At 42.7% G+C, this 21,859-nt stretch overlaps 1 protein-coding gene across 1 annotated transcript in view; it reads left to right on the top strand.

Moving 5' to 3' along the window:
* Positions 1 to 21,859, top strand: part of LOC119483159 (thyrotropin-releasing hormone-degrading ectoenzyme-like) — a 153,482-nt gene that overhangs the window by 28,875 nt on the left and 102,748 nt on the right. The window contains 1 exon segment of the mRNA XM_037761244.1: positions 12,153 to 12,279. Coding sequence (XP_037617172.1) covers positions 12,153 to 12,279 — 127 coding nt within the window.

The following is a 21,859-nucleotide window of genomic DNA, read 5'->3' on the forward strand; positions in this document are numbered from 1 at the left end:
CGTTCAGTGTCATTTTCACTGTATAAATGTAGTTTTAAGCCCAATCATGTAGTTCTTTCCTAAACCCAACTAAGTGGTGCCAAAGGGTGTGCCAAAGGGCTTATCAAAGGGCGTGACAAAGGACGTTACAAAGGGCGTGACAAAGGGCGTGACAAAGGGCATGACAAAGGGCATGACAAAGTGGCGGTATGTGACGAGCTGGGGTGAGAACGTGTTGGTTCACACAGATTAAGTTTAAGTAGTTCATGGTCATAGTTCACCATTTTGAAGTTGAAGTTCCCAGTCCCAAAAAAATTAACTAGTTCACATTATTTCTTCCGGGATTTTTTAAAAACTGGTCAGATGCTATGGTGTTTAATTAGTTTCAAAACCAGCGCACCTAAAAACCAGGCGCCTGCATGCTATACAAGTGCAAAGAACAGTATTCACAAGCATAAAAAGTACCGTTGCGTGGGAGTATTTCTGCTCCGTGTGTACAAATGTGGTCCCACAAACACAGGGCTGTAACGATCACGGGCTCGACCCTCCCTACTCATTCGCAACTGATCAACTCTCACTCATCAAGTTGACTTTTGAGACTTTGTAGGCGGGGATGGAATAGACAGTGACTGACGTCTCCGCTCCTTTGATTGCACTAGTAATGCTGGCATGCCAGGTGCCTTAAAACCCAACGTGTGAGCTTCGTTAACGTGAAAGTTCATTAGTTGCAAACGTTCAATTCACCGTTCACCAAAAACATGAACACGTCCCGCACAGCCTTTGACCCCATATCAGTAGTTTTGTAATACATAGAAAAGGAACTGAGACTGAGTGCAACATACAGCAGTAAGATACACAATACATATGTTTGCAAAATGACAATCCGCTTTGTAATTTTTGTTGTTGAACCATTTGTTTATAGCTTGGCACAGGATTAATATCCTGACAGAATTAACTTGATTTATTACAGGAGCCCAACAACAATAACAACAACAACAACAGAAAGAAGGGTCTCTTTATGTAAATGAGTGAGTGGGATGTGTTATTGTTAATAGCACACAGCTGGCTTTATGTTGTGCATACATACATGTGATTAATACCAATTTTCTTGTGCGTACAGGCCGTTATAACTCACAGATGTTTTGATTGCTCACAGTTTGATGAATGAGGCTTCTGTACACGCGCACAAACAACAGACAATTAGCAAACTGGGTAAAGTTATACCGGTGTATAAAGGTAGCTGAATAACCAGGTTTGTCGGTGGACTTTGTGTCTTTATGGACGAGGTGCCTCTCCGCTGTCTCTCTCCGTTCACGCTCCGCTCCTCCTGAAGTCAACAATCATCTCTTTTGTCTTGTTGACATTGACGGAGAGACTGTTATCCTCGCCCCGGCCCTTGGTCTGTCTCTCTTCATCACCGTGCTGTCGTCAGCAAAAGTGATGATTCGATAGGACAGATGTGTGGCGCCGCAGTCACGGGTCAGCGCTGTTTGTTATGGGAGGGGGCAGGCGACCGTCTGAGGTCTGTTGATCTCAAAGTCAAGGACCCACATATAAACGCTGGCTGGGAGGAGAGAGAGTGTGTTACTGCGTTCGCTCTCTCGGCGCTCGTATCAGTTGCTAAACCATCCATCAAATTACCGTGGCAACCGAGCGTCCATCACCCCATCCATCATCCAAGGGCGACAGACGGAGCGACAGAACGCAGCGAGAGATGTCACGGACGAGTGGAGAGATAACAAGGGGAGAGGAGGAGGAGGGGGAGTAGGTAAAGGAGGAAGAGACGTTTAAATTAACTGAGAAAAGGAAGAAGAGATTGTATTATTTAGTGTTTGTGCGTTTATTTCACCTTTTCGTGTTCTGATTACCAAAAGTTTGAATCAACTCTGAGGAGAAAACGTCACCTTCTGCTCTTGATTTCCTCGAGTTGACTGATTGGATTAATTTAGTTGTTTCCTGGAGAGAATCAAAGGAAGATTGAGACGATGTGTACCTGACCAGACCTCTTAAAATCATACCTGGACTGGCTGCTCCTTCCTGCTGCTGTCATTTACAGATGTAGTGTTGTTGCTGAGACTCTTATTTTGAAGCTAGTATGACATGGTTTGTACAGATGGATTCTCTAGGTTTTGTAGTTTACTATGATATCTTTAGCTTCTGTAGCTGAACCTGCTAGAGCCTCTGAAAGACAGTTAAGTCAGTCGGGGTCGCCCCCGGCCCCGCAGGTCTCTTACAAGTGTAATCATATTGATGGTTTTACATTTCGGGGCTTTGCTTTTAATTATTTTCAAGCATCTATCTGTTAAATAAAGAGAAGTTTGCCGAGGCATGTGTGCCATGTAGCTTGCAGTGCTAGAGTGTGGGACATTGAGTGACTGTTCATGGTGTTATATGGACACAAAGAGCATTTATTACATGGTAGAGAGACCCTGTGGATGGTTTGTTGCTCTACGACTGCGGTGACGTTATGATGGAGGGTACTGGTGGTGTGCTCTTTGAACGTACATTTAGACTGAATGCTTTCTCACAGTGGCCAAGGGATTTATTTCCCTTAATTGCAAATAATTAGAGCCCGGCTGCTACTAGAGACGGGGCCTTTCTTTCTAATGTTCTTCTCTAAAGAGAACTACTGTATGTTTGATGGTGTTTGGGTCTTGTTTTTCTGATCTGCTCCAGTTCGCTGTGATAATGTGCTGCTGCTGCTGTTTTGTTGTTAATCTGTTTCACATTAACAGCTCTCCAGCAGTTCAGGGGGAATAATCCCGTCACCTCCTCCAAAGGATTTCACACTGAAGAAAGTGTTTCATTAACAGGAGTCTAATGAATAAAGTAGAATCCAATGGTAGAACTGTTAAAAGGAGACTCTGTTGTTACACTGATTGCCATACCGATGATTTAATTTCCCACCCTCAGCAGTGGATCTGTAGGGATGGAAATAACTTTGGTCCAGACTAAAATATCTCAGTAACTACTGGATGGATTGACATGACGTTTGGTGCACACGTTCATGATCCCCAGAGGATGAATCCTACTCACTTTGGTGATCCGTTAGGCAAGAGTCATTTCTTGTTTTGATTGAAAAATGTCAATAACAACTGTATGGATTGCCATTAAATTTGGCACAAACATTCATGTTCCCGTCAGGATGAATTCCAATAACTTTGTTGATCTCTGTAGTTTTTCATCTAGTGCCATCATCAGGTCAAATTTTCCATTTGTCCAACACTTTAGCTTGTGACCAAATACCTGCAAAACTAAAGATCTTTACCTGCGAAACATCAGCATGTTAGCATTGTGAGCTAACACATTCTCACTCGTCAAATACCGAAGCTTCGTCACTGGCTTTACTCTTCAACCTATGACGCTCTAGGTAACCCTCTAGTAGTGTTTGTTTTGGACGTGTCAGGGGCGGCGTGTCAGTTTCCGCTCGTTACATGCATACAGTCTCTTTTCAAAATAAACTTCCAACCAAAAAAAATCAAAAACATCGGACATTCGTCCAGGATACCGCTGTTGGTGCCCCGTGTGAAGCCAGAAGTCAATGTTGAATCATTTGTCGCGTAACTTCCATTCTTAAGTCACACCACTTTTGTAGTTATTTTAACTCAAACTGCGATCTTTTCCTAAACCTAACTAAGTCGTTTTTTTTTTTAAAAGATTGGCATGGAAATTGACACGTGCGTCACATGTTGCTGGACATTATGTAGGAAAACGCACAAAAAATAAGTTGTTGAAAGTCGTGCTGAGCGTCGAGAAAAAAAAAGAAAATTCATGTCTATGTAGATGGATCAAATAGATTAAATTTCGTGACTATTTCATGAGCTGCCGTGAGACTGCGTGGAAAGATTGGACAAAAATGAATTCCTGTGATTGATGACAGCATCCTGAAGGCAGCGAGTAACAGGACCAGAGTCTTCCTCATGTCTCGATGTCTCCACCACCTCATTCAGCTTACATCCATCTATGTATCTTCTAAACTGCTTAGCAGGGCCACGCGGAGTTGAAGCTAATCCCAGCATGCACTGGGTGAGAGGCACCCTGAGCAGGCCGCCACAGTCTGTCACAGAGCGAGGAAACATGACCGACGAGCTTTCACACTCACTTTCACACCTCGGGGCAATTTAAAGTTTCCCCTTCAGCTGACTTACATGTTTTTAGACGCACGCTGAGACGGACAGACCACAGGAACTCGACAGATCGGGTTTAAACGCGGGACCTCCTTCCTGTGAGGCGACGCTACGAACCGCTGAGCCACCGTGCGACGCTTTCAGCTCGGTTGAAGCAGCACATTTCAGTCCTGGGAGAGATTTTGAATGCATATATGAGGATACTTTGAAGTGGGGAACGTCACAGCGACCCGCTCCCCCATTGTAATGCATCCCGGTTTCTCCTCACCTGGAAGAACATGACTGGAGGCGTCTCAGGAATCCTCGGGAGATGATACTCAATTCAGCAGCTCGCTGCCAGTCCGCCGAAAGACGGTACGATTTCAATAAAGCCTCCACTTTCTGAGCAGATATTCACTCTGCTGGCTGCCGCGCTCCAAGATGAGTTCTGGTGGAGGGAGGAGAATGTGAGGAAGAAGAGACCGGCTTTAAAAGTTTGAATTTTTATTGAAAAATCAGTCCTGCTGGGAGAACCTGAGAGGAGAGGAGGAGGAGGAAGACGAGGAGGGGCAGAGTATAGAAAAAGTATTAACATAGTTTTAGCATTTGTGGTAGTAGTAGGTGAATTTATTAATATTAGAAGCATCAGTATTTGTAATAGTGTGCGTATCAATAAAAGTAAAAGAGGTTTGGTATTTGATAGCTACTTCCTCCAAATACTGGAGGTCCTAGTTCAGATTGATTTAGTTCAAAATATTTATATTGATATGATAACTTGTCCTGTAATTGATGTGACGATAGAGGCTAGATTAGTGGTCGTACAGTGGTGTTGTTTCCCTCAGACGTGCAGGGAGCATATTAAATAGACATCTGCCAAATGTTTATTTTCATTCTTACAGAACTCACTTTAATTACTCACAGCTCATCTCATCCACAGCTGGTGGTGTTTGTCAATTTCACCGCTAAAAAGGGACTGTAGGTGCCAGATTAAAATTAGAAGCCCCACATCACTCTTTGCTAATAAACAAAACTAAGGCTGCGTTCATTTCCAAATCAGACATTGAAAGTAGAGCATTTGGGCTGCGGCGGTGGAGACAGCAGGGGATGCTCTAAAACAACGCAGCGGCCCTGCAGTGAAAAGTTGAAACAGAATCAACTTTTTGGAGAAATGCAACCCGACGACATGACTGGAAGACGCCCACGGGAAGACGAGCAGCATGAATGACCAAAACACAATGGGGAGTATCGTTATGTTTCACATGTAGCCACTCAATTTGGTCGTGTGCACCAAGTTAAAACCCGTGGTTTTGATAGGCCTCATATCCTGGTTAGTTATCGAAAGTAAAGCGACAGCCGTGGCCAGAGGCGTTATGTTTACGGGTTGTCCGTCCGCTTGTACCATTCTCGTGAACGTGATGTCTCAGGAGCTCCTGGAGGGAATTTCTTCAAATTTTGCACAAACGTCCACTTGGTTTTTGGTGGTCAAAGGTCACTGTGACCTCACAATACACGTTTTTGGCCATAACTGAAGAATTCATATGATAATTAAAACAATTTCACACAATAACAGGATCAAATTATGAAGCGGACAAACATGGATATCAACTGCAACTTGACTGGTTGGCGTAGGCATACAACCACGAGGCGGTAATTCTAGATTTCATCTGTCGATGCCGTCAGACCATCACCTGTAGGACCCGGCATCCTAGCAGTATGGCGTCACACAGATGGGCCATTTAAGCCACACTACCACACTGCAGCACAACCCTGCGCTAGTCGCCACAACGCCCGGTTTGGTGTGAATGCAGCCTAAAGGCCTTTACACACCGGATAAACAAGATGAAAATGTGAAATGCTCGCCTCTGAATATTATATATCTAGGGCTTTTATTGTGAAAGATAAGAACAGAAGGAGTGGATGTAGTCTGCGCTGCCTCTGTGATAAAGTTTTCCGTTTTGGTTCGGACTAAGGAGCCTTTATGTTGTTGTTTCATAAATATCGATGCAACTCAACATGATTGGTTCCTTTATTTGTGGCGTGAGAGTTCAGAAAAATCAACCCCACTCCGAAAAAATAGTGACGCTTTTTCGCCGTGTAATATTCCCCGTCTATGTGAAAGTATTCATGACAAAAACAGCAGTTCGAAAACATATATTGATGTGCGAATTAATTGCACAAAAAAAAAAAACGCGGCCGGTGAGTAAAGGTCTTAAGACATAGTGGTGCTTTGAGCTAAATGCTTACATGTTCACAATGACAATGCTATAGTATAATGCTGATGTTTAGCAGGTATAATGTTCAACAAAAGTATATACAAAATAATAGTTGTCGAGATATTTTACAAAAACCAAAGTCACCAGAATTCTTCCTCTTGGAACCATGAATAGCTGCACAAACTTTCACAGTCATCCATATTATAGTTGTTGACATATTTCAGTCTGGAACCAACAAACCAACCAACAACCATCCTAAGAGCTGCTGAACAAACCACACAGAGATCCAAGGATTGATAACTTTCTGTTGACTTTGTGCGTAATCGCATCTTCTGTAAAGTCTTCTTTATGTTCAGTGCGAACGCAGCCACACTAAACCGCAGCTGTTATATGACTTGATACACACAGAGGATGATTTACAGTGTGTTGTGACTGTACAGAGGCCAGCGTGTTGTTACAGCTGAGTGAAAACAGAATTTATTAGAGTGGAAGTGAAACTGAGAGAGAGATAGCAGAGTGACATTACTGGGACACTAATGTTTACCTCTCTGTGTGTGTGTGTTTGTGTGTGAAATGACAGCAGTGATACAGCAGCATTACATCATGGTGTGTGTGTGTGTGTGAGAGAAATGATAGGAGTCGTGAGTGTGTTTTTATCTGTGTGTGTATTTGTGAGTGTGTGGTGTGTTTGATAGCCCGTCTGTGTCGTCCTTCAGCTGACAGTGAGATGGTTTCTCTCTCTGACAGTAAAAACATCACACACACACACACAGTCGTAACTGCGTCCAGGCAGATTTATTTTTTCATTCACTGCGGCTGATGCATGCGTATTGATCGGTGACATCACCGCCACCCGTCAGCAGTCTGTGATTGTGTGTATTTAATGGATTAGACTGATTAACTACTGCGTCCATCACACAAACAAAGAGGAGAGAATTATTCCAGCTGATCCAAACACAGCTCACTGTATTAAAGGGAGGGTTCAGATATTAAATCATTTACATTACAAGTACAATTGTTAGGTGCTTTACTCAGTTACCTTAAGTATTAATACTTAAGTTACACTGTTATACTGACAGATGTGGGTTTCCTACAAATGTGTTTCTGATGTTAGGGTTTTAAAGAAGAAAAAACATTTGATTAGCTCATCAGATAAAATCTATTTGTAGCCGAGTGGTTAGAGAGAAGGCCACATAACCTCAACGCTGCTGGTTCCATTCCATAAACCAAGATGTAGGGATTTAAAGGGAATGTTTGTAAGATTCAGAAATGCTTGTTAACGGCCACACCTGTGGCTGTTAAGTCAACGAAAGTCAGCGTCGGGCTCGCGCTTGCTCGCTCTAAACAGACATGAACGAGCATCGCTAAAAAAACTGTTATTTCTGCACAAACGTCCACTGTACATTCACTAGATATTCTCAGAACTAAACAAACACTTCTGTAGTGTGTAATGTGCGCGCATAAATGTGAGGTGGAGCGATCTGAGTGAAGGCAAGCAGGTAGGCAGAGGAGCAGAGGAGCAGAGACTCCGGCCCTAGAGACCAAAGCTACGGTCTCCCCCGCGTCCTCCGACCGCGGCCAACACTGTTTAACAGACGGGCTTCACTAGATATAACTTTGTGGTTTTGGTGCTTCCGTGTAGTTTGTGTTAGAATCTGAGTCTGAACAGCGTAGCCACACGCAAGCACGCATATGCGAACGCGTATGGGACACCGACCCGGGTGATTTATACGTGTAAGAAGTTACAAACAGTCCCTTTAAATGTTACCATATATAATATATTATATATTTTTTATCGAAGCACAGTATAAGAAACCAACAAGATATCTTTTTGTGGTCTTTTTATTGACCTGGTGGAGATCCCAGTACACTACAGACCGCTATATATGCTGAGGTTCAACGCCTCCTTTATAGTGACAACACCAGCGTCTATCTGAAAAGTTCTGAATAGTTTGTACAAAAAATTCTAAATGCTATGAAAGTAGATGCTGGGTGCATACACTCCTTATTGGAAAACAATTGAGAAAAGACGCCGGCGTTCAGAAAAACAACACCATATGGACACTCAGCCTATTAGTCGGGATTGATTCTGGAGAATGGGTTATTATAGATGCGGAGTTACATCCAGGTAACTTCTGCTTAGCCTCGTCTCATTACTGAACTACTGCTGTGTAATCGCCGTGTTCACATCCTTTCATTCACTGTGATTGACAGCTTGGATTATTAAATGATTACCGAGTCCTTCCGCAGCTGTTGTCGGCGCCAGAAACGTATAAACACATGCAGACAAAATTGACCTATCAATCAATTGTTGTCTTCAACGTGCAGTCAGATTTTGAAGGAGGTGTACATCAGCTGCAGCGGAGCTACTTTGACCTCTAAATGCTCCATAAATCCCTCTTACATAAAAACAATGTGTTGATGCAGATTGTAGGCGGACAGTGTTTATTTTCCCTTCTCAGTGAATGTATACAGATGATTTTGGTGACCATCCTCTTGCATCACCCTACAATCATCCTCATGTTTAACCCACTGAGACCCACAGTAGACCAGTTTTAGTCTTTTTTAGGGGGGTATAGGGGGTCTTTAGGGGGAGATAGCAGGTCAACAGTAGATGTCACATAGAAGAGGTGTACATCATCTGAAAGCTGGGAACCTAAAGATTAATTTGAGATGCGGCTCAGCACTGTGTGTCAAGTTGTTATGGTCTGATAGAAGTATCTGATAGTCGTTCCCATGTTCTATTGTCTCATAAATTGCTGCAGCAATTTTTGTGTTGATACCATTTGTTACACAGATTTGGTGCTTAATTTAACCATTTTTTAACACTGGAAAATTGATAAAAATGATCAATAATCCCTCCAAAATACCGCTTTAAGACACCAAGATCTTGAGGAACACCATAGAAAAAGCCATGCTGTGATTTGGTTTCAAATTTTTTTTACATTTTGGAGATTTCTGCAAGAATTGCATTGTTCGGCGATTGGATGGCGAGCACTTCTGTTGTGTAAACTGCTCAGAAACCCCCTTATTGTCAATCTAGCTAGGAAAGCCATCCATCCTCTGAATGCTCTAGGTCTCTAGTTTGTGGCTGTAAAGTTTCATGAGGCTGTGATTATCCTAGAGGTCACCACAGGTCATTTTATACATTTCACTACAATGAGATGGCTACTATTCATCACACATGAATACAGTTGGGCTCCAGTATGCAGAAATATTCAAACACGGCATGTTTTTTTGCCCCAAACTGCATGTGATTATCATAAAGTGGGCGTGTCTGTAAAGGGGAGACTCGTGGGTACCCATAGAACCCATTTTCATTCACATATCTGGAGGTCAGAGGTCAAGGGACCCCTTTTGAAAATAGCATGACAGTTTTCCTCACTAAAATTTAGCCTAACTTTGGAGAGTTATTAAGCGTTTTTCTTGACAACCTACTATGACATGGTTGGTCCCAATGGATTCATTAGTTTTTCTAGTTTCATATGATACCAGGAACTTCACTCTGGCAGTAAAGTTGGTCGGGATCGACCGCAATCTTGTGGGTCTCAGAGGGTTAATGCTTCCATACTTGGAGCATAATGAGCAGATGCTCTCGAGTTGCCATATGAAGATACAGCTGAACACAGACTCTGGATCTGTATTGGACCAGACAGCAGCTCATTTTCTCTTGCAAACTTGCCAAATTGCTTTAAGCCCAGAAACTGTTTTTTTTATTTAAGAAAATCGACTAAGACGGAGCAGATGTCTGTCTGTCTGTCTCTCTGTCTGTCAGCCTGGGAGAATCTCCTCAGTTTAAAGAATCAGTCGGGAGTCGCTGGAGTGAAACGATGTTGACGGAGAGAGACGGGCAGATTGATACCGCAGGAGTTGGTATCAAAGGCAGTTAAAAATATCGATCACAAAGTTTTGGTTTTCACTTTTATTTTCATCGAGGTTGCAAAAGGTTTCAGTTCAGTCAGACATGAAACGTTTGTGTGTGTTTTCTACAGTGAGAATCTGTCAGCAGGAGGTTTCCTTCCCTCAGCCTGTTCTCTACAAACACAGCGTCTATACAATGTTTACAGCCAACAGTTTGATGTTGTTTCACGGTTCATGTTACTTTCATTTTTGTTGGACGTTTTAGACGTGACATGGCTCTATTGGTATGTGTCCACATGGGCGTTTTTGGACGCGAGGGATTGCCCGAAGTGATATTACAGCTGCTGTTAAGAGTTCTGTGGCTATTTTACTCACAACCTTAAATGAGTTGTAATACGCCAACCGTTAGATACCCAGTGTTACATTATTAAATACACATCCTGACCTCGAACAGCTGATAGAGTACTTTAGGTTCTGGACATCCCTCCAGCAGACACACGATCTCACACAAACTGTTAGCATGTCGGCCTTTCAATGAGGTCACCGGCGAGGTCACTGACGTCATGTGACCGTGGCGGTATTGATTATTGATTTGGCAGATGAGGTCAAGTGTGGCACACAGATGTACTGTACTGTATGTACTGTAATAAGTTTAAGGTTAATTCACTGTTGAAATCAAGCATTTGTTTTGTCATTTTTGTCAATAACTTGATATTTCAACATAGCAAATGGGGATTTGCAATAAACAAGAAAGTAAAAGTAAAGTTTTTTTTTTTATTCAACCAAAAATTAAACAAACAATCTGTTGTTAAACAAAGGGGGGCACAAAGACTAACACTACCACCAGCACTAACAAAGAAATAAACAAAATCTCCAAACTATAAATCCCAATCCCCCCATGACGTGGCGGTACTTTGTACATTCTGATTGGCCACTTCCTGTATATAAGAGCTCTGCTTTAGGAGTGGCATCTTTTGCTCCGGCCTGCCAAGACATTCCTGCAGCAGCAGCTTCAGCAGCACTGGTAACTCAAAGAAATAGAAATTACAACAACTTAATACAAACTAAAGTGTGATCGTACAGAAACAAACTATGACGTATGAAACAAAAGCTGTGTGTCATCAGTTATCACACAACAATGAGGAGAAAATGAACTATTAAGTGTAAACTAATTCCTTCTCCTTCTCACACATACCTGCACATTCCTCTGGTTACAGTTATTCATATATGAATATATGACACACTTACATGACACACTTCATACATGCACACAAGCACTTACAATACTCCTACATCTTGTTAATGTCTGTAGATTTCGTTACACCTTTATCTGTGTAATTTATCACCTGTTTGTACGATGTCAAACTGACAAAATGAATAAATACATGAATGTAAAAGAAACGTTGAAAGAAAGGTTGCCAACATGTATCTGACTGACTGTGAGAGATATTGGATTCCACCAAAAGCAAAACTTTATCGTCCTTTTATTTTTCCAGCTGTGTTTCTAGAAGTCGATGTTCTCTGCTCGCAGCTATAAATCTGTTTTTCATTTGAACCAAAACTCAACCTGACTCCATTATTCTGTGTGCAGAGCTCTGAACACGAGCTCGGCCTGATCCACTTATCCTCTCCGTAGGCCTGACCTGCCTCAGTCTGGCCTGGTTCCATTCCTTTTGACTATGTTGGACAAAAAAAAACAAAAAAACTAGAATTTAATTTCCGTCTCTCTGCAGATTTGAACTTAAACTCAACCTGATTGTATTATTTCCTCTGCAGAGTTTAATATACTCGGTTCTGTTTGTCTCCGTGTAGATTTGATTGTAAACTCTGCCAAATTTAATTTCCCTCTCAGTATAAAAACTTGGCTTAATTCCATTTCGTTCTCTGCAGAGCCGAGTTGAGACACTAATTCCATTTCCTGTCTCTGCATCTGTTTTTACATCCATCTCTCTTATAATTGGCCTGATTCCATTTCTCTCTTTTTGTTTTTTAGATCCGTCTGTACGCCCGGCCAGATGCCATCTCCAGCGGAGCCGGCGACTACGCTCTGCACATCACCAAGAGGCTTCTGGGATTTTACCAGGACTACTTTAAAGTCCAGTACTCACTGCCCAAGTTAGGTAAGGCCGCTGACGTCTTCTTATTCTTCTTTTGATGCTCTCTGATGTCTGACTTCCTGTCAGCGCTCTATCCCCCCAGCTGATCCACATTAGGAGACAGAAAACAGCCTCCCCGTCCTGGGCTGCCCTTCTTTAGGGAAGTCAGCCAGCTCTTTGTCCTTCGTACAATTACCGTCGGGTTCATCAATGTGCTCGTATCAGCCAAAGAAAACACTGTGTCCTGCTTTTCTTCCTGAGAGTCGGGGGGGATCTACAGTGTGATTAGCTCGGGGAGTTGAGCCTCACTCAGACGTTTGTGTTCAGACATTAAACACTGGTGCTTTGGAGACTTTTAGCTTATTTAGTTGAATGAAAATTGGATTCTGTAGAAAAGATGTGTTAATACTCAGCAAAGTAAGCCTTCAAAGTAAAGGTCTGCACCGTGTTGTACTGAAACTCAATGCCAACTCTTGTCACTTTACTTTGGATTGTAACCAACTACAAATATTTAGCCTTCACAATTGAGAAAAGCCTTCCATATTGATCATCTTCTAAAGAAATTAAAATTGGGCTTCTTGTTTAGGAACACATCCTGTTCCTCCTTTTAATGCCAGGAAACGGCTGGTTGCTGCCACTTTTCTTGCCTACAGGGATGTTCTGTACATAAACGCTTCAGTTCACTCTCTCCATCTGTTGGACGCCGTCTATCACGAAGCTCTGAGGTTCATCACCGGTTGTAAAGCCCCTCGCACATCATTGTACTCTGCATCGTTGAGTGGTCATCAATATCCATACGCAGAGCTTTTGCACTGGTATAACTTTATTTATAAATCCATCCTTGGACTCAAGCCCTCTTATTTATCCACTTACATGTCACGGTACCGGTGCTGCCAACTGGAAAGAACTTCTGTCGAGGTTCTTGTTCATAGTTTAAAACTACCGCTTTGGCACTTTTGCTCATATCACTTTTTTTTGTCTTTGTATAAACGTCCTGTATGTCTATAACTTTGTGTCCTATAGAGTGCTCCGGGGATGACGTATTTTTGTAGGCCAGCCAGGAAGTTAGCATCGCCCTGTTTCCCTCCACTAAAAGCCAATGGGATCGTTCCATTGGTTTATTGCAGATAATAAGCTCTGTTGCAAACACATGTTTATGATACTTGCGTGTTTTGTTCAGTTAGATAATCTTCACAAATGAACACCGCTTTTATGGTTTTTGAAGTGTGAATGCAATCGCCAGAAGTAAAAAGCTAACGTTAGGCTGTAAACGAACTGAACCACGGTCGCATGAGTGTGAGTATACACAACGAGTATACGGTTTGATAGAATAAAAAAGCCCTAGCCCTAATAATCCAATAACCAGTGTTGGTTTGCAACATGAATGAATGTTGTATGCAGGATGTGGTAGTTTTGAGTCCTGCGTTTGACCAGTTTTGTGAAGTTCAGCACCAGGAACTCCACCCTGATGGTTCCCATTAGAAACTCTTTTAAATCTTTTACGGGCCCAGGGTTGAAAACGTAAAGTGTAAAAATGAAGGTCAAGCTCCTGAGTTCTTAAACAAGCCTGGTAGAAAAAGTACCTGCGGCATCTCTTGTTGCCTGGCAACTTTCTTAGGACAGCATCCTCTCTTTGGGATAGTTGGTACAGTACAGTAGATTCTTCATCCTGGTTCCTATTAGACTTTATAGTGTTTAGTGCAATATGGGGACACATTTCTCTGTGTGTGTGCTACAGGTTTTGGTTCATGCTGTGAAGCTCTCAGACTCTCAGCAGTAGTTCTGATCGTACACTTCTCTTCTGTTCAACCATGTTTGTCGTTTACACTTCCGTCTTTCTTCTCCAAGTTAATGAATCGAGTCAGAGCAGTCGAATTTCATCTCCCTGTCCTTCCTCTTCTTCTTCTTCTTCATAATTGTTTATGTTTACACTTCTGTTCTGCCAGAATCAATTAACCGTGTCGCAGCGGTGCATTTCCTTTTTCCTCTCCACGCCCAAACGAGCTAATGTGATCGCAGCGGCTCCATATTGTTTATGTCACGCACTTCCTTCCTGTCCACATTCATTCATCACATTAGAAATTCACTTTCAGTCAAAGCTTCCTGTTTGTTTCCATCCACTCAGATTAGGCCTGACATTTACTTCCCCTCCCTGACCTTTACGCTGATATTAGCTGCTATTAAAAGGCCGCTCCACGCTGAGCTGAAGGTGATGTCACTTCCTGTGGTCCACACCAGGGCGCACTAAGATGTCAGGTGAAAATGTTGCGTCTCAAAGATGTCAACTTGTCAAGAACTCAGAAAAGGTCTGGTTTTAACTGGATTACAGTGACGTTTTGACATCTTCCAGAGAGCTTTCAAAGGGGTTTTAGGAGCCTGCTAGAGACAGTAGTCTGGAAACAGCTTTCAAATTGTCATGTTTTCAGAAATTTGGCATCGACTTGGTACCAAAGTTTTGGTTCTCGTGACATCCCTAATTTTAAGGAGCCCACAGATTCTCAGATAATTCTATTTGGTGTTACTGATCAGGATGCTTCAGACCCAGGTAGTCTTTGCTCAACCGTGCCCTTCAGTAAACCTGGCACACCTGGCTGATTGATGGCGCTCCAGAATCAGTACGCTGGTCTAATTCCAGGTGTCAACATTTGGCCAAAGCTTGGCGGTGTGCTGCTAACTGGGGCTGATTCTCACTACAAAATCGACCCGTGCCCACATTCCTAAACCCGAGCCAACTATATATGGGCCAGAGCCATCTCACGTTTGGTCCTCCAGTGTGCAAACACTCTGAATTAGTTGCAGAAATACCTATATGTAGATATTTACAACTGTGTTTCTGCCACAGTATCTCAGAGTTAAAGCTTTGCACTCCAACCAGATTGTGATGCAAATGGTCAGGAGAGTCTCTGTGGTGCTCCTGTAACATAATTATGATAATAATCTTTATTTATAGAGAGAATTCCAGTAATAAAAGATATAAAAAGACAAGTGAAATAAAAGAAACTCTAGTAAAATCAGGAGAAGCTCTCTGATATTATATATTTTTAAGAGCAGAATTCAAAGCAGGCCTGACTGAACAGCCTTATAGCCTCGGGCTCTGCTCCAGAGCCTCCGGGCTCTGACTGTGAAGACTCTGTCCTCTCTGGTTCAGGCCGTGACTCTGGAACAGGAAAGACATCTGCCTGAAGATCTCGAGCTGCGTACGGACTCGCACGGTACCAAGAGGTCCAAAATATAACAAGGTGCAAGGCTAAGACCATTAAAATTAATAAATGAAGTTTAAATCAATTATAAAACATATTGTGAGGAGGATAAAACAGCTGTGACGAGGTCCTGCCTCATGGTTCTGCAAGCTGAGCTTGTAGTATGTTGCTCCACTATGTTTCTACAGAAGCCCAGAATGGACAAACCAAAGTCTGTTAACTTTTCCTGTTTGGGCCGTAGTCGATGACGTTACTCGCTCCCGTCGTTGCCGCTCTCTCTCTCTCTCTCTCTTGCTTCACCACTCACTTCCCACATTAACGTATCCTCATACAGCGGATTGTATGATATCTTAGAAAAAGTTATTCCTCATTTTTCGTGCGTTTTCCTGAAAATATCCAGCATCAATTTCAGCTCCAGTTTTTTCAAAATAAAGTTCCGTTTTCACAGGAAGAAACTTCGTTACATTTAGGCAAGAAAACGACTTAGTTCGGTTTAGGAAAGATCGTAGTTAAGTTTCGCCACACCGGAAGTGGCCAAAAACCTACATGGCGACGTCCAAAAACCAAGATGGGGGTGGCGACAGCCAAAAACCACGATGGCGATGGCCAGAAACCATGATGGCGACAGCCAAAAACCCCAAATGGCGACGCCAAAGACCAAGATGGCGATGGCCTAACAACAAGACGGTGACGGCCAAAAACCAAGATGGCGACACCAAAGACCAAGATGGCGATGGCCTAAAAACCGAGATGGCGACGGCCAAAAACCGAGATGGCGATGGCTAAAAACCAAGATGGTGATGGCCAAATGCCGAACTCAGGGCTTCAAAGGGGCAGTCAATCAACCAATGGGTGACGTCACGGTGACTACATACACTTCTTATATACAGTCCATGGTTAAGTCCAGACCCTGCGGTACTTTCTTGGCGAGGAGAGGTGGTGTTGAGAGTCCAGGTGATGGACTTTGTTGAAGGAGTCTTGAAGGTGAAGATAAGGCAGCGTCAGAGCTCTGGTATCTCACCATCTTGTTGATAAAAAGCTGTCAGGTTATCAGTCAGTCTCAGTGATTCTGGTGCAACACGTGACTAATCGTTAGGGGACCCACAGGAGGGACTACATCTCCCAGCATGCCTAGGTTTCGCTTGGTGTTCCAGCAGGAGTTGCTAAAGAAAGTAGACGGGGATAATATGTTTGTGCTGCTGAGCAGAGTCAGCCTCTCACATGGATGGATGGAGGGAGTCACCAGAGGAAAACACTGATACTGTGCCAAACAGTCGTCCCAAAACCCCCAAATGTCCTCCCAGCTCAGTGTTTCTGAAACTCAAATTAGCTCCAAATCCAATGCAAAGAGAGCGAAGTCCCTCTGTGTGAAACCGCCTTTGATTTGATTTTCTGTTTTAAATCTAGTCAGATATTTCCTCTGTGTGTGCGTCAGCAGTGACTGAATGCATTCTTCCATCATAAATCTGCTGTGTGCATTCACACTGATGTTGACATCAGTCTTTACCACAGCTTGCTCTTACTCTACCCCACTGCTGCCAGCTCCATCCCTCCATGTGTGTGTGTGTGGTCCCAGAGCCTCAGGGCTCCATCTGTTGTCATGCAGGGCATCGAGCTCCCCAGAGAGAGAGAGAGACGGGAATGATGAGCTGAGATACAAATTTAAAGGGACAGAGGGAGAACTGGCCTATACAGACGCATGAGAGTACAGATCATAACAATAGAGAATCATTTTGGTTTTCAGTCCTGTTAGAGACGAGGATGTCCATCTGTCCGACCGGCTCTTTGGTCCACATCTCAACATCTACTGTGGTTCCAGAAATAGGTTTTTATTCAACGGCTTTAAGGAGAGCTGAGTGCCTGAAAAATGAAAGCGCATCACTGCAAACAGGCTTTGAAAAAGGCCCAACGAAAGACAGCAAGAAAGGTTATAAAACATCCGGAAACAAAAACAAACAAAGCCTTAAAGAATTAGTTGTGCACATACATGCACACAATGCATAATACAGGAAATGCTTTGTTTAGCAATAGTTAGTTAGTTAGAATTAGAGTTGTTCTGATACCAATACCAGTATCGGAAATGCGTCCAATACAGCCCAAAATTCGGGATCAAGTATCGGTGAGTACGCCAGTCTATGCACCGATCTGATACCATCATTTATTAACCCAGAAATAAAATCATCTTGTTTGAATCAATTCTTCTTCGCCGCTCCAAAACTGTAGACCTTCACTGTGGAGGTATCATGGCTGCCACTGGCAACTACTGTTTTAGAGCAGCGAAGAAGAACTGTAGTTAGGTAGTTTTGTTACGTGACGATAGCAAACAACAACAATGCGGCGCTAGTGGAGACGGTAACGGTGGTCAGAGCGAGGACAATGTCGGACATTTGTTACTGTTTCATAGGAAAATCCAACAAGTAAAACTGAATAATAAATGAAAGTTCTATTGCGTTCATTCTCTGTATGTATTTGTCCATGTTTTACATTTAACCTGAGCCAGGCCATACAACACAGATAGTTATCATATCACATCCATACACGGTCAGTAACTGTTCCTTTAAATTAGCTGTGGATATTTATATCCATTAGAGGATGAAACCTCATGATCTTGTTGACCCCCTTCACCTTTCCTCGAGTGCCACACCTGTTATTGATCTCCATCTAGCTCAAGTTAACAAAAAGATGCTTTGTCGCAGATCCCCTTGGGGTCATTTATTTAGCCCTGTGACCAGATTTAGCCAACAATAAGATCAACTGGTGTGTTTGTTTAGTTTCATTGATAAAAATACAGACCACAAGTTGAGTTCACAAGTCTGGCTGAGGACAGTTGTTTGCAAGACTCTCTCTCTCATTTCTTGTATTCTCTAACGTCCAAGTGTGATCGTACGTTTGAGTAAATTGAGGCAACACAAAGTGCTAAATAGTAATCACTCGTTTGACACTTAAACTCAACACTTCTATTCTCGCTTTACAACTTCAGTCGATTGTAGTGAAACCATTATCACAGGAAGTCCCGTTTCATCGTGGACAGAACGGGAGAGAAAGACGCTGCTGACTTGAGACACTAAACAGCCCGTTTAATTAAAAGTAGAACATGTTGGAACGTGTGAAGCAGCTGTCGGTGTGACATCTCCTCATTTAGTAATGCAGCGATAATTGAAACAGGCAGTCAGTGAGCCGTTGCTACTGTCGTACTTAAATGTTCTTTAATTGAGGTGAAGTTGGCTTCACTACATCAATAAGGTCCTAATAACTACAGCAACAGCTAACGTCTCTGGGAAATATCATTTTAGTGTAAAAGATTGTTGGAAACACTGTTGGAAGTTTTTAGTAACTACTGTTATTGTTGCCAACTGCAGTTCTTGTATCGGGTGTAGACATAAAATCACACACATCACGCATCCGTCCTGAATATAAATGTAAAGGAATCTAGTCAATCTTAGGAAATATGGTCCAATTGTAGCCAAAAATCATCATCACATAAACTTTTCTTCCAACCTGTTAAACCATGACAATCAGTTTTTCCCATAGTCCAAGATGACCTCAAATGTCTCAAAGATATTCAGTTTACTGTCACAGAGGAGGAAAGAAACCAGAAAATATTCACATTTAACAAGCTGGAATCAGAGAATTTAGACTTTTTAAAAAATTACTCAAACCAATTAATCGATTATCAAAATAGTTGCCGATTACCTTAATAGTTGACAACTAATCGATTAATCGTTGCAGCTCCAATAACGAATGACTTCATCTGCATGGGAAGTTGTATCTTAAGGCTGTCAAATTGAGCGTGATAATAACGCACATTTCTTTAAAGCTAGAGTGAAGATGCTGGTATCATATGAAACTAAAAAAACCTAATGAATCCATTGGTACCAACCATGTCATACTAGCTTGTCATGAAGGAGGCTAAATAACGCTCTAAACTTGCTCTAAATTTTGGCGAGGAAAAACTGTCATGTTCATTTTCAAAGGGGTCCCTTGACCTCTGACCTCCAGATATGGGAATGAAATGGGTTCTATAGTCAAGTCAGCACACTGACACACTGACAGCTGTTGTTGCCTGTTCGGCTGCAGTTTGCCATGTTATGATTTGAGCATATTTTTTTATGCTAAATGCAGTACCTGTGAGGGTTTCTGGACAATATTTGTCATTGTTTTGTGTTGTTCATTGATTTACAATAATAAATATATACATACATTTGCATAAAGCAGCATGTTTGTCCACTCCCATGTTGATAAGAGTATTAAATACTTGACAAATCTCCCTTTAAGGTACATTTATTTGCGATTAATCACGATTAAATATTTTAATCGATTGACAGCCCTGATTGAAACAGAATATTTGAGCGGTGTGCAGTTACAAAAGGGATTTAAATCAAATCCTTGGCATCTGATTGGACCGCTAAAAAGTGGGCGGGCTTAGAGGCTAGCTCGATACGGAGCCCCTCGCTCAACTGCTGGCTAAAGTCTGTCGGTTGTTTTGCATCATCATGCGGCGGTCTTTTGCCGCGCTGCATTGACACAGAGTCATTTGTAAATCGGCAAAGTTTCCCCTCGACTGAAGCAGACCTCAGCTTCCTGCCTCTCCATATTTTCTGTGTTAGCTACTACGATGTGTGTAAGCAGGAGGATTTTCTCACCACATAAAGGAACACTTCATCCTTCAGTTTATAACAAACATTGAACATCATCGAACCGCCAGCCTCGTGGTTAAAGGACGACCCGTTCTACCTCCCGAGCGCACAGCCTAATGAATAAAAGATTTATGAAATTGGTGGCCGTTCAACTGATTAAGTCAAGTCTCAGAGCAGATGAGTCCAAATCTAAAATCTGTAGCTCAGGAAATGAGGAGAATACAAATCCTTCCTTCCGGCTTCACTCCTCCTCTCTTTCCCGTCGAAACCCAGAGATACTTCACTTCCTGCAGGCTGGAAGTTGGTTCTTTCTTTCTTGTTCTTTTCTCTCCTGAAGTGGAGGTAGCTAATAAAGCGATAAGGGGCCTCTCCGGGCCTCCGTAGAACTCATCGGACTGTTCCAGCGGAGCAGAAATCTTGCAGCAGCAGCAGCAGCAGAGCGAAGCGAGCGAAGGCTCAGGTGATCTGATTGTCAGGAGGATTACTCTGAATATCTGAGTGTGTCTGAACGCGCGTGTGTGAACACGCCAAGTGGACTAATGTGTTCTGTTGAGTTCTGGCTCCATCTGGGATCCACAGAGACCCACAGACAGCACCGCCTGAGGTCCAACACACACACACACACACACACACACACACACACACACACACGCACACACCTTCATTCCTCTACTTGTGCTTCTTTTCATCTTTTCTTCCCGTCTTTCTTTTTTCTCTTCTTTGTCTCGTTCTCTTCATGCCGTCGCCGCGGGCGGACACACACCAACAGATGGACTAAACTGACACACACACACACACACACACACAAACACATACACACACACACACGCACACAGAGTCGGCGCTGCAGGCCAGTCAGCTGTCTGCCTGCTGCTGCCTCACTGAAGCTCTTCCAGTCAGTCGCTGCGTTCGCTTCATTCAGAGCTGTTTGAATGAATTTAACATTAATATTCAATAAAGTGAGGAAGACAATCATCTTTCAGAGAGCGAAGACTTTAGAAAGTTTCCTCACAGAATAAGAAGAGGCAGCGATAACACGAGAAACGGAGCCTCTTTTCCCTCTGCAGAACATCGAAACTTTACAAACTTTATTTACACTTACAGTGGAGATCCCCAAGTGTCCAAAGATATAACACATCAGGCTGAATCTGAGGGGAAAAGAATATAAAATGATGCACAGACTCATTTTAGATCCAATATTTCAACAATTAAATAGTTTCAATAAAGGCTAATACATTAAATAGTGCCTATATCAACACATTCTCACTTCCAACTCGTCAAATACCGCCGCTTGGTCAGTGCCCCTCGGCATCGGAGACTGACGCACTGGTACCCCTCTAGCGTTGCTTTTGGATGGACCAAGGACGGCGTAACAAGATATTCTTGTTACATGCATTGTGTCCTTTCAAAATAAACTTCACAGGAAGTTAAGTTTAGGCAACGCAACCACTTAGTTAGGGTTAGGAAACGGTCGTGGTTGACGTTAACTTCACTGACTAACTACTAACTACGCACGTGACTCACGAGGCTGACGATACTGACAAGTCAAGTGACTAATGTGACAAAGTAAGTCAACGTTACTTTTAGTTTCAAATGACCGTCTCCTGGTTGAAAGTCTTGTGTTTGTTTGACCCATCCACCATATTGATAACTATGTTTTCTTTAGTGTATAATCACCTGAATCGTTGTGTTTTCGTTAGAATGAGCCCTTCATATCTACATAGGTAGCGGATCCACAGTGAATTATCTCCCACCAGAGGCCCTCAG

This window comes from Sebastes umbrosus, chromosome 23, assembly GCF_015220745.1.
Source record: "Sebastes umbrosus isolate fSebUmb1 chromosome 23, fSebUmb1.pri, whole genome shotgun sequence".
Lineage (NCBI taxonomy): Eukaryota > Metazoa > Chordata > Actinopteri > Perciformes > Sebastidae > Sebastes > Sebastes umbrosus.